This window comes from Leptonychotes weddellii, chromosome 2 (genome assembly GCF_054177405.1).
Source record: "Leptonychotes weddellii isolate Sample4059 chromosome 2, ASM5417740v2, whole genome shotgun sequence".
Classification (NCBI taxonomy): Eukaryota; Metazoa; Chordata; class Mammalia; order Carnivora; family Phocidae; genus Leptonychotes; species Leptonychotes weddellii.
The window spans coordinates 165,064,290-165,078,166 of NC_138370.1; the positions used below are offsets into that span (position 1 = coordinate 165,064,290).

General features: G+C 36.0%; 1 protein-coding gene across 1 annotated transcript in view; it reads right to left on the reverse strand.

Moving 5' to 3' along the window:
- Positions 1–13,217: 13,217 nt before the first annotated feature.
- Positions 13,218–13,877, reverse strand: part of LOC102727269 (developmentally-regulated GTP-binding protein 1-like) — a 9,203-nt gene continuing 8,543 nt past the window's right edge. The window contains exon 3 of the mRNA XM_081813172.1: positions 13,218–13,877. This exon is cut by the window's right edge and continues 5 nt beyond it. Within this exon, the coding sequence (XP_081669298.1) occupies positions 13,354–13,877 (524 nt within the window). The 3' untranslated portion in view covers positions 13,218–13,353.

Consider the following 13,877-nt stretch of genomic DNA (forward strand, 5'->3'; position numbering starts at 1 on the left):
CTTGCATTACACAGACTATTACTAGTTACAATATAATCGAGATCTGGATCCAGGGAACATGAAAGTAATAAATTTATTTTCCCATTAGGAACCATAGGAATATAGAGGTACTTTTGAGTTTATTGTTCTGTTAGCATCGCTTTTCTATTTTTATCTTTATTTTTTTTAACCTATAATGTCATTTTACTTTTGTTTTAGTTTTAGTGGCTGTGGACAATGCAACAATCAAAATTACAAGGTCAGGGTAAAAGATAAGAGCAGAAACTAAGAATGTCTGGAAGATTGTAAGATAAAGAAAAGAACCCTATTTATTTATTGGATGAATTTTGCTTAATTGAATTATTATTTTTGCATACTATAAAAAAATTCATTAAAGGTGTGACATATGCCTTTGTTATTGTCTGAAACTCCATAAAAAATTTTCATTTACTATCTCTTTTTTTAAGATTTTATTTCTTCATTTGAGAGAGAGAGACTGAGAGAGCACAAGCAGGAGGAGAGGCAGAAGGAGAGGTAGAAGCAGACTCCCAGCTGCGCTGGGAGGCTGACATGGGGCTTGATCCCAGGACCCAGAGATACCCAACCATCTGAGCCACCCAGGCACCCCTTTATTTACTATATTTTAAATTTCTTTTTTCTCATGCAATTGTGCTTAGAAATGCAACTATCACATTAGGAAAGAATAAGCTTTGAAACAAAAAATACAAGATGTCTAATATGCATGCTTTTATAGTTCATTTCTCTTGATTTTTTTCAACTTTCCATGAATATATTATTTTAAAATCTTTCAAAATATAAAGGAATCCAGATGGAAAACTCAGTTTGGATATGAGTCTCATGCAGGTTTTCTGTGTGTTACACTGTATGTGTATTAGGAAGCCCCTCCCATAAGGTTTTCTCTTTGATTTTTACAACCTTTTTTAAAAGCTGTTTTAGACTCAGTTTCCAAATTTTTCTCCAAACCCCAGATGCCATATTCACCCATCATTAAGAGCAAAAATGATGCTTCTTTCTCAAATATGTACCAACTACATTTTATCTTTACCATGGAAGCATTGCTATTCTATTCAACCTCAATAGGTACTTTTTTTAAATAATAAGGAATGGAAAATACAGTCTGTGTTACAGTTTTTCAGCGAAACAGAATCAATAGAGTATGTATTTATATATAAGGAGTTAGATTAACAATTATGGACGCTGACAAGTCCCCAGATTTGCAGTCAGCAAGCTGGAGGCTCAAGAGAGATGATGGGGTAGTTTCAGTCTGAAGGCCAGTAGACTCAAGCCTCAGGAACTGCTGATGTTTCAGTTTACATCCAAAGGCAGGAAAAACTGATGTCCCAGCTTGAAAACAGTCAGGCGTAAGTTTTCTTACTTGTAACAGGTCAACTTTTTATTTTATTCAGACCTTCAGCTGATTAGATGAGGCCCATCCACATCAGGGAGAGCAATCCGCTTTACTTAGTCTGCAGATTCAAATGTTAATCTCACTTACAAACACCCTCACAAACACATCCAGAATGTTGGCATAAAACTGACACAGAAAATTAACCATCATACTTTCTTTGAAATATTTTTCTTAAAAATGTATTCTAAGTTATTTTCTGAAAGAGCAAAATTTACTCTGATGACACTTTACCACCACCAGTGATCTATTTTCCTTCCACTCCCAATAGTTTATTTGATAGAGTGGTCAAGACAGATGCCCTGAGTTGGAATCTGGACTTACACTAGGTAACTGTTGATGTGTTACTTAACCTCTGAGAACCTCACTAGCTTGTCTAGAAGTGAGATATTAATTATGTCTATCTCAGTAATTGCTGTGAGGATTAAGTGAGAATTGCAGCATGTTCACCAACCCCACCATAACCACCACACACAAATACTCTTTCTCAGTTCCTTCATCCCATTTATTTTTTTCCCCTTGGAACTTATCAATCATTTTTCAATTATATATTGCTGTGTAACAAATCACCCCAAAACTTAGAAACCTGAAACAACTGATATATCATTTGTCATGGTTTTGTGGATTAACTAGGGCTCCACTGTGTAGTTCTTATGCTCCATGTGGGATCGGTTCAGGTTGCTTCAGCAGCTGCGTTTGTGTGTGTTGGGTGGAGGCCCAGGAGGGGCTGTCAGTTAGGGGTTGGAATTTGAAAGGCCACCTCACTGGTCTATCTGTCAACTGGTATTGGCTTTACTTGGAATGCTTCTGTTATCCTTCATGTTATCATTCTTCCTCCAGAAGTCTAGACCTTCTTCCAGTTTAAAGCATGGTAGTTGGGTTCCTAGAGAGCAAATGTAGAACCTAGCAGGTTGTTTATAAACTAGTCCTGTTACTAACACAGCCCCACTTTCACCTCATGCTATTGTTCAAAGCAGGTCACATGACCAGTTCATATACAAAAGTAAATAGACTCCACTTCATAATGGAAAAAGTAGCATGTACCAATGGAGAGGACAGAAATTATTTTTGGCCATTTTTAAAAGCATTGTCTCATTCCATCTTGCATACTTGTATTAGTTTTCTAGGGCTGCCATAACAAAGTATCACAAACCATTGGCTTAAAAACAGAAATTTGTTGTCTCATGGTTCTAGCAGTTAGAACTTCGAGGTCAAGGTGTGGATAAGGTTGGTTAATTCTGAGGGCAATGAGAAAGAATTTGTTCCATGCCTCTCAACTTCTGGTGGTTTTCCGGCAGTCTTTGGGGTTCCTTGGCTTGCAGAAACAATCTACAGTCTCCGCTTCCATCTTCACATGGAGTCCTTTCTGTGTGCCTGCCTGTCTCCAAATTTTCCCTTTTATAAGTACACCAGTCATATTACATTAGCGCCCATTCATTAGCTCATTTGAATTTCATTATCTCTGTAAAGACCCTGACTCCAAATAAGGTCACATTCAGAGGTGATAAGGCTTAGGCTTTCAACATAGGAATTTTAGGGGGACACAATTCAACCCAAACAATATTGTAATTTACTTCATCTATTACAATCTATGTCTATTGTTTCCTGCAAGTGTCCCTTCATCTAATATTCTATGATAGCAGTTACCTTTTTTTTCCCCTTGTTTATTGATGTATCCTGCGTTCCTAGAATAGTACTTGACATAGAGTAAACATTCAACAAGTACTGGTTGAAAGAAAAATGATGTTAATAAAGATGTTAGCATATTGTCTGGTACATGAAAAGTACTAACAAATATTAGTTTTTATTATTATAAAACACGTATTGATCCTAAGAAGACATATTTTGGTGTCCTTTTCCAAAACATGCAGTGACTATATATTACTATGAAATTATTAAGCATGCCAGAATATGAAAATAAAACTGTATGAATGCATTTCTTCAAAGTAGGCTAATTAGTACAATGTTTACTTATTCTGATGATTATGCTATAGCTTAATAAAATTTAGGGAGACATCTTCAGAAAAAAATTTACAAATGTCTCTATTTGTTCATAGTCATTACCCACATTGATCACTCAGTGATTCACCAAACGCAATTCAGAATGTCTTTGGTTGTTTCCTAAATTCAAATGTGTCCATAAAATATATAAAAGTGATATTTCCAATTGTATTATAAGTCTTATATGTAATTTCAAAAGATAAGTTTGTTATATATCTTTATTTATCTTAGGGAATGACACCATTAAGGGGAGAAAAAACAACTATAGATTACTAATAGTGTCTTGAGAGTAACAATGTTTATCCTAGACTTGTTATCTTCCCTCTTTTAAGGGTTAAATTGCAATAGAAATGTTCTTGGATATTTATGCCCAGAATTAAGATCCAGAAGAAACACTGCCTTTCTGTTCTTATACAGAAGAGCCACCAAAGGATTAGTAATTAAAGGCGAGTTTCGCTCTCTTTAGTAATATTTAGGTCACTGGCCTACAAAGTAGTAGTAAAGGTAAAACTTTCCAAGATTAACACCATATGCTACCATTCAGAACCATACATGCTGGTGACGAATTTTTCAGTTTAGATTAATGTTGCTGTCTCTGGAAGAATGGTAAGAAATTCACCCATTAGCCATTGAGTCCAAGAAGGCCTTCAACAGATCTGCCTTCAATCCAGGCATTCAAAGTCCCTAGAGATTGCCAAGTCATAGGGGTGTGCAGAATAAATTAAAGTTAAAATATTGTCCAAAAGAGACCATATGTTTGAGCAGACTGCATTTGCCTTGACGGGGGAATGTAAGTGTTAAGACAAATCATGTCCAACTTGTCATAAAATTGAATTAGAACCGGAAGGAAGATGGAAATTTTAGTCAAGGGAGCTAGGAAGCTTAACAGATATCCTCCTGAAATTAGCAGACATAAGAGTGGTGGCCAAAACACTCTTAAACATTCAATTTCTTCTCCTGAGAGGATAGAGGTTAAAAATTTTGAATGTAGGAATATTACTGATTTCTACTTTCCTCATAAGCATATCATCTGAAAAAAAAATTTTAAAAATCCCAAAATTGATACCCAACTGGCTCATATTCTAGAATCTAGATGAAGAACACATTTATTAGTAAACAAAGTATTTTAGATTACATTTTTTCATATTCATTAGCCCTCTGTTGTGTGCCTAGTTATAAATAAAACAAAAAAAAGATTAATATTTTCAGAGAGCTTATATTTTTGTGTGGAGAGAGATGATAACAATATGAAATGTTTAAAATATAAAGCATAGAGAATGATTGGTGCTAAGGAGAAAAATCAAGTAGCAATAGGGTAGAAGTAGCTACAGAAGACTGCAGATAGGTGGGTAGGGAAAGGCTTCAGTGAGAAAGCAGTGGGGCAAAGGTGTGAGCTATATAGATATCTGAGCGATTGTTCTAAAAGGAGGAGAAGCAAAGTGATTACATTCTGGATATACTTGAAATGCAGAGCTATAAGCTTTGTAGATGGATGAAGTGAAAATTTATAAGAGAGTCAAGCATGGATCAGAGATTATGGCCTGTGGTTTGTCTCTTAACTGCAATGGAGAAGAACAGAACCAGAGCAAGTTTTCAAGGAAAAAATTAGAAACTCAATGGTACACATTAGGTTTCAATTGCCTATTAGATCTTCACATGGAGAAATTTTAATAAGCTGTTGGAAGTATGAACTTGGAATTTAGGAGAGTTCTGGAATGGGTAGATGATAGGTAGGTAGGTAGATAGGTAGATAGATACACAAGTAGATATAGATAGAGAAATGGTATTAAAGTCATGAAATTAGATATTTTCACTGTGGAGAGTGTATAGACTTTAAAGCATAGATAGGTAGATGATAAATAGATGATAGATTAGATAGATAGATAAATAGATGATAGATAGATAGATAGATGATAGATGATAGTTAGATAGATAGATAGATAGACAGATAGATAGATAAATAGATAGATATAGATAGATTGATCGATCAAGCCCTGAGGAACTAATGACCAGCAATGTAGAAGAAAAACCAAGAATATGGCTTCCTGGGAAGCTAATAAAGAAATAGTGTTCTGCTGTATTGAATGCTTCTGATAGATCAAGTGAAAAAAATACTAAAAATGGGTCACCAGCTTCAGTACATGACCTTGTGGAGAATAGTTTTGGATAAATGGTAGGAGCCCAAGCATGTTTGGAGTGGTTTCAAAGGAGACTCAGAAAGTCAAGTTGGAAACATCTGTATAATTAGTTCTTTTGAGAGTTTGTATCACAAAAAGAAGAGAAATGAGGCAATATCTGGAATGATTAGTCAAGACAAGAAAGAGATTTTTTAAGGTGGGAGAAGTGACAGTATGTTTGGATATGGGTAACATAACAGGGAAGAATTTATGATGTGGGAGAAAGGGGTGAATTACCAGAATCATGTATTTGTGTTTGTGGGACAGTTGTCTCATGTAAAAATGAGTGTAATTAATCCATGGTCCCAGGGTGTGAGGGCAAGTATCTGAGTATGGATGCAGGTTGGTGAGTAAATGTGGTGGGAGCTTGTAGATATGCTTTTAATCCCTACAATTGTCAGGCTGCCTGGGTGGCTTAGTCAGTCAAGTATCTGCCTTCAGCTCAAGTCATGATCCCAGGGTCCTGGAATTGAGTCCCAATCGGACTCCCTACTCAGCAGGGAGTCTGCTTCTCCCTCTGCCTCTGCCTCCCCCCCTGCTCATGCTCTTTCTCTCTCTCATGCTCTCTCTCTCAAATAAATAAATAAAATCTTTAAAAAAATCTCTACAATTGTCTAAGTGACATAAGAACATGTACCTGTATTGTATGTTTGAGGAGAAGGTAGGAAATAGCATCTAAAAGATGTGAGCAAAGAATAGACTATGGACATAGAGTTTGATTCCTGTACAGCAATAAGGACTAAGATCAGGGATCCTAAATAGAAAATAAGGCCAGTCATTTCACTCCTGTGTTTTCTTCAGCTTTGTTCAGCTGCATGCATCAAGACAGAGTAGGTGTTAATTAGAATTAACCAAGGCGATTGTTTACCAAGCAAGGAAACCCAATGAGTGATGATGTAATGTCATTGAATGTTTATGAAACATGGATCATAATGAACAGTTTTTGGACTGTCAAAGTGTCTTCTTAAGCCTCTGTTTTGATCAGAATGATTCAACCTAGATCTGATTAGGTGGCCACTCTAGGCCAAGATATAAGTTATCTAGCTGTTTCTCTGAAATAGTCATGTCTACAAATATAACTCCCAGGCCACCTATACTAAAGTATGTTCTAATAAATGCCCATCCATGGAAGAAAAAAAAAAATCAATAAGGATTAGGATAGCCTAAGGTTTTAGTGGGTTAGGTTACTAATCAGAATATTACTAGGTCAAAATCTATTTTCTGAAGTTACATGAAAGAATAACCAATATTCCTTGAACAGACAAAATCCTGAAAGACCCTATCTCGGTTGTTCATTTTCATCATAAGCCTTTTCCCAGAGATGACCAAGGCCTGTGTCCTGGAGGTAATAAGAACCTCTTATAGACAGATCTTTCTAGACAGATCCATGTTACTCAGTATAATTCCTGACAATTTAAAAGAACTTCCCAGCAGGCACACAGAGAATCAGAGCTATCCTGATTTGTTATTGGCACAATCAGTCTTGAAAATCTAATTTTAATGAAATGTGAAAATCTGCAGTCATGAAATATATTCAACTAAAATGTCCCATAAGGAATAGATGATATGGGATGTTCAGAAAGGTCATAGTTTCAGTAATTCAAGTGTATTATCTAAGGAGGATGACACTGAGGAGTTAGGTTTAAGTCATCTGAAGACCATGCTTTACAAATATATGATAGATCTGTTGTTGCAGTTGTCAGATACATAAAGGTAGCTTCAGGGCGTGCTTTGGGTGAAGTATGCCCTGGTTCTACTGTGGTACGGCTTACCTTGCCTCTTGCTGGCTAATGGCCATTGTAAAGAACAACTTGGAATAAAAACAAGTGGAAAACAAAAGTGAGGAAAGATAAAGCCAAACAAGTCAATGTTCAAAAGCAAAGGAGATATTTAGTCTGGTCTCACTTCCTTTGAGGGACTCTTTTTTGAGAAGCAGACCTCATGGTCACTGACCCAGTATGGATGAAAACACTATGATGCACTTGTCTTCTTACTGTTCACCTTCATTCCTAGCCCTAAAGAAGAAAATCCATCACTGCCAGCATCTTGAAAGTCAGAAAGGATGAAATAATGTGTAGATTAAGATTAGGTAGAGAACTGGAAAACCATGGATAAAATTGCCTCCTGCTTGTACTTAGGAACTGTATTTCAACAAATCTTTAAGAAACATCCAGAGCCATAAGAAAGTATTAGGGTTTGGGGCGCCTGGGTGGCTCAGTTGGTTAAGCGACTGCCTTCGGCTCAGGTCATGATCCTGGAGTCCCAGGATCGAGTCCCGCATTGGGCTCCCTGCTCAGCAGGGAGTCTGCTTCTCCCTCTGACCCTCCTCCCTCTCATGCTCTCTGTTTCTCATTCTCTCTCTCTCAAATAAATAAATAAAATCTTTAAAAAAAAAAAAAGAAAGTATTAGGGTTTGAAGGATAATCAGTAATTATCCAACCCAATCCTTCCTTTACAGAAGAAGACACTGCAGCTCAGAGAATTGAACTTACTTAACTTCTTATAACTAAATTGGATCAGAGCCAGCTTATTTTATTACAGTCATAACAATCATTTTTATCAAGTTTGAAAACCTAATGCTTATGAAATGTGTAAAAATCTGTAGTCATAAAATATACTATAAAAATTTCCCTGTTATATATTTGTAACATATAAGATATAACAAAATGTAACATAAAAATATCCTTTTAATATTTTAAGCTAATGGAAAGTGCCATTTTCACTCCAGAATACTCTATGGAAAGGATATCAGATGTAGAAGTAGAGACAGGGATCCTCATTACAATCAGAAACAGATAAAAGGGGGCGCCTGGGTGGCTCAGTTGGTTAAGCGACTGCCTTCGGCTCAGGTCATGATCCTGGAGTCCCTGGATCGAGTGCCGCATCGGGCTCCCTGCTCGGCAGGGAATCTGCTTTGCCCTCTGACCCTATCCCCTCTCATGTGTTCTCCCTCATTCTCTCTCTCTCAAATAAATAAATAAAATCTTTAAAAAAAAAAAAAGAAAGAAAGAAACAGATAAAAGATGTCATAGTCAGTGATTGGACTCTACATCCAACTAATGCAATACTAAAATGTCATTTAAAATCATCTTACAGATGAATATTTAATCACTCACGTTATTGCTAAATGAAAAATATATTCAAATAGCAAAATAGTAAATAAAATATGATGTTAATTTATTAGATAAATGGATAGGTAATAAGAATGTTGTATACCAGTGTTAACAGTGGCTTTACTTGGGGTCTTTCACCGCCTTCCTATGCCATTTTATTTTCCCTCCTATTTTTTATAATGAGAATATTTAACTTAAATTATTAGAAACATCCTATTTTTAAACTTTATTTTTGAAGTGTAATCATGGCAAACCCTGTTAAGTTCTTTTCTTCTAACTGTAAGAGCTATTTGCAGATTCATTGTTGGGCACTTCTCAAGCCAGATATATGTTTCCTAAATCTGACATGAAAGCAGTCATTTCCTGTCTTGGCTTTCTACCAAAAACCTTCACTGATCAGGAGAAGGGAGAGTCAAACACATTTGCAGAATCAGAATCTGACGTTTAAAAGTGAGATTCAATCTTTGTGAATGCATAATCGTCCAAAAATGACAAAGGAAACAACCGACTTCCTGATATGTAAATATGTAATTTTGGAAATACTGAATAAAAGAATCAAAAATTTTGATTCCTAATAATACTGTGGAAAATAACAGGTATTAAAAGAAGCAGCATTGACAAAATACAGGTCCTAACATATTAAAAACACAGCACTAACCTATAAGGACAGAAATTAATTGGTGGGGGAAAATGCATCTCTCTCAGATCTTATTCCATAGCCATGAAACATAAAGAGTGATTGCATCTAACTGAAGGCCCCATAAGCTGTGAAAATCATTTGAATAGGAAATGGGCACATATAAAATTCACCAAGAATTTATATAAGCTTTTGTGTCCCCAAATTATAATTCAGCATGCGTTATTAAAAGATGTAAATACAAATTTATGCTTTATAGGACATTTGAAGTAAAATTCTACAGCACCTAAACAAATCTACCCAGATTTTTTAAAAAAGTCTTTAATTCCTAGCAAAATAATATATATTAACTCTAGATATTCAGCAAGCCACATAGCCTCTTAAAATGTCAATTTTTATGAAGACACACAAATAGTAAACTCATAAACATTCATAGTCTTGCAAATATTATACTCTGACGGTCATATCCCTTCATTCAACAAATATCCATTGCGTTTTTATCATGTGCTAGATATTATTCTAGGCACTGGGGAAACAACCTTAAGCAAGACAAAATTTTTGCCTTCTTGGAATTTTATGGTATTTAAAGGCATATGTCATTTAGTGAAGAATTATCATATGTTATCTATTTAAATATAAAAAAGAGTGTATGTTTTGTATCTAACAATGACTCTGTTGAGTATATGGATTAAAAAGATATGAATATGACTATTTACTCCAAAATTTTTATTTTAATTCTAATTGTGCATATCTTGGAACACCCTCAGACTATATGAAAACTCATGTGTGCACTGAAGGCTTGCATGATTTTATAATTGGCATTTCTTTAGGCATTAAATTAACATGTTAAATACAACACGACTAGTGTGGGAAGTTTTTAAATGGTGTACATGAAATATTCCCAGTGATGCAGAAACAAGAAGCACCTATAGATCTTTCTTTAATAGAGAACACATTTCAGGATAAATAAAAATTTTAAATTACAAAACCTGTTTCTAAAGTGGTTTTACCACTTTACACTCCTACCAACAAAGTGTGAGAATTGCAATTTATCCACTTACTCTCCACATTTGCTGTTATTGTTGGCAGGTGTATGCTGTGTCCTGTTTGGTTTTTTTTTTTTTAATTGCCATTTTCCAGATTACAGTATTGTAAACATATTTTCAAGTGTCCATTGGCTATTCCTACAGATTTCTTTGTGTCATGTCCAACTTTTTGTTCTTTTTTTATTTGGTTGGTTTGTCTTTTTATTAATAAGTTATAGAAGTTACATATGTATCCTGAATACTGGTGTTTGGTCAGATATATATTCTTTTCAAAATTTTGGTTTTTTATTCTATTTTATCTTTATTTTTTTAAGATTTTATTTATTTATTTGAGAGAGATAGAGCATGATTGGGGGGAAGGGCAAAGGGAGAGGAAGAAGAAGACCTCCCACTGAACAGGGACCCCCCCCTAAGTGGGGCTCTATCCCAGGACCCTGAGATCATGATCTGAGCCAAAGGCAGACACTTAACCGACTGAGCCACCCAGGCACCCCCAAAAATTTGTTTTTATTTGAGTTAGTTGACACACAATGTTGTATTAGTTTCAGGTGTACAACGTAGTGATTCAACTTTTCTAAGTGTTAGGCTCACCACAAGTGTAGCTACCATCTGCCACCATACAACACTGTTACAACATCATTGACTATATTCCTTATTCTATGTCTTTATTCCTGTTACTTATTCATTTCATAACAAGAAGCTTATATCTCTCATTCCCCTTCATATTTTGCCCATCCCCCAGTGCTTCCCCTCTGGCAACCATCATTTTATTCTCTGTATTTACGTGTCTGATTCTGCTATTCATTTGTTTATTTATTTGTTTTGTTTTTTAGATTCCACAAATGAGTAAAATCGTATGGTATTTGTTTTTCTCAGTCTGACTTATTTCACTTCACATAATACCCTCTAGGTCCATCCATGTTGTTGCAAATAGCATGATCCCATCCTTTTTATGGCTACATAGTGTGACATCAGGTGTGTGTGTGTGTGTGTGTGTGTGTATACATCTTCCTTATCCATTCATCTAACAGTGCACACTTAGGTTGCTTCCATATCTTGGCTCTTGTAAATAATGCTGCAATAAACATAGCGTGCATATATGTTTTCAAATTAGTGTTTTAGTTTTCTTTGAGTAAATACCTAGTAATGGAATTATTGTATCATATGGATCAATTGGTCTATTTTTTTGAGGAATCTTCATACTGTTTTCTATGGTGATTGCACCAGTTTGCATTCCCACCAAGAGTGCACAAGAGTTCCATTTTCTCCACATTTCCACCAACACTTGTTAATTTTTTATTTGTCAGAGAGTGCGAGCAAGCACTCACAAGCAGGGGGAGTGGCACGGAGAGGAAGAAGCAGGCCTGATGAGCAGGGAGCCTGGATGCAGGGCTGGATCCCAGGACCCTGGGATCATGACCCGAGCCAAAGGCGGAAGCTTAACCAACTGAGCCACCCAGGCATCCCAACACTTATTATTTCTGAAAATATTTTCTCTGTATCTGTGGCATTCCTATTATTTTTATTAATGGTGTCCTTTTTTTTGAGAAAACATTTTTAAATTTGATTTTAATTGTTGATGAAGTCTAAATTTGTCAATTTGTTCTTTCACTATAATTTTTTTTTCTTTTGTCTCTGGCCTAAGAAACCTTTACATAGACTGAAATCATAAAGAAATGCTGATGTTTTCCTCCAAAAAGTTAAAGGTTTTTAGGTTTCTATGTTTAGATCTATGATGCATCCTGAATTAATTTTTGTATATGTTACAACGTACAGGAAACAGTATAGTATTTCTTTATTCCAGTATAATTGGTTGAAAAGACAAAAAAATTGACTACACAGGCATCTTTGTAGAAAATCAAAAGACTGAATGATTGTGCCTCTTGTTGGGCTCTATTCTGTCCTACTGGTGTTTTTTAATTTTTTTTTAAATAATTTATTTATATATTTGTCAGAAAGAGAGAGAGAGCACAAGCAGGGAGTGGAGCAGGCAAGGGGACAGCAGACTCCCAGCTGAGCAAGGAGCCTGAAGTGAGACTCGATCCCAGGACTCTGGGATCATGATCTAAGGTGAAAGCAGACGTTTAACCAACTGAGCCACCCAGCTTCCCTGTCTTACTGGTCTTTATGCTGTTCTTGCACCACATTTCTTGATTATGTGGCTTTATAGTAACTCTCAAAGACATGTAGTATAAGTTCTTTATAAGATTGATTTGGATATTCTAGATACTTTATATTTTTATGTGGAGTTTGAGAATCAGCTTGTCAATTTCTAAAATATATGTGGCACTGCATTTAATCTATAAATCAATTTCTGGAGAATTGCCATACTAACCATAGTAAGACTTCTAATCCATGATGTTGTTGATCTCTCAAGCTAATTTTTAACATGTTAACATTCTATAGGAATATTAATTTTATTTTTTAATGATATCAGTCATTCCTTACGAGCCTCATATCAGGTTAGTCCCCTCCATAATTTGAAAACAGAGATCATTAAACATGTGGACTAAATCTTCACTCTAGATGTTCCTTCCAATTTTGATATGCCGCACTGCTCCCAATTTCCTTACTGCTCCTAATTTGCTCCACACATATATCCTGCCACCATAGAAGGCATTAAAATTTGACACCTCTGCCCTGTGTTTTGATTTCATAAAGGAACTCACCCTTCCATAAAATTATTACACAGTTTCTACCTCCTTGCTCTTCATTCTACGTATCATGCTCTTCTTCCACCACTTTTTTTTTTTTTTTTTTTTTGCATATAGCTGGATGGCCTACCAGGTGCTTTATGCAGTTGGATTTACAAGGTGACACCAAATTAAGACAAAGTTCCAGCTTGGATGCCTTCATCTCCCTCCCCTGAATCCTGATCCACTGGCTGCCAAAGCTTGAAGGGGTTTGGGGTAAAGTGCTTGGTCATGGGAAAAGCTGCTATGGTTGGCCCAGCACATGGGTAGAGGGGAAGGTTTCACTTCTTCACAATCTGAATGACATCCTCATCCTCCAATGTATGATCTTTACCCACTTTTTGAGGATTGTGTTTCACAGACAGACCCCAGACCAGAGCGTATTTAAATTCTTTGGTAAGATTTTTGTGAATCTTCATGCAGAAATCTTCCATTATAGTCCTAGAGTAAGGCAGCACCACTGGGGATGTATAATCTGGCAACTGGGCTTTGGGTTTGGTGTAAATCCTTACTAGTTTCAGATAGTCCTGGATCTTTTCCAAGAGGTCATCAAAATTCCAGCGGTGATGGGCAGAGATGGGTACACAGTGAGGCACCTTATAGATGATATCCAATTCCTCAATGGAGATCTGATCAATCTTACTCAACACATAGATACAAGGGATATAAACTCTGTTTCCTTCTACCACGTCGATGAGGTCATCCGCTGTGGCATCACTAGGCGGTGTCACATCAGCATTGTGAATTTTGTATTCAGCCAGAATGCTCTTCACAGTTTCAGCATCCAGCTCACTCTGAGGGCAAG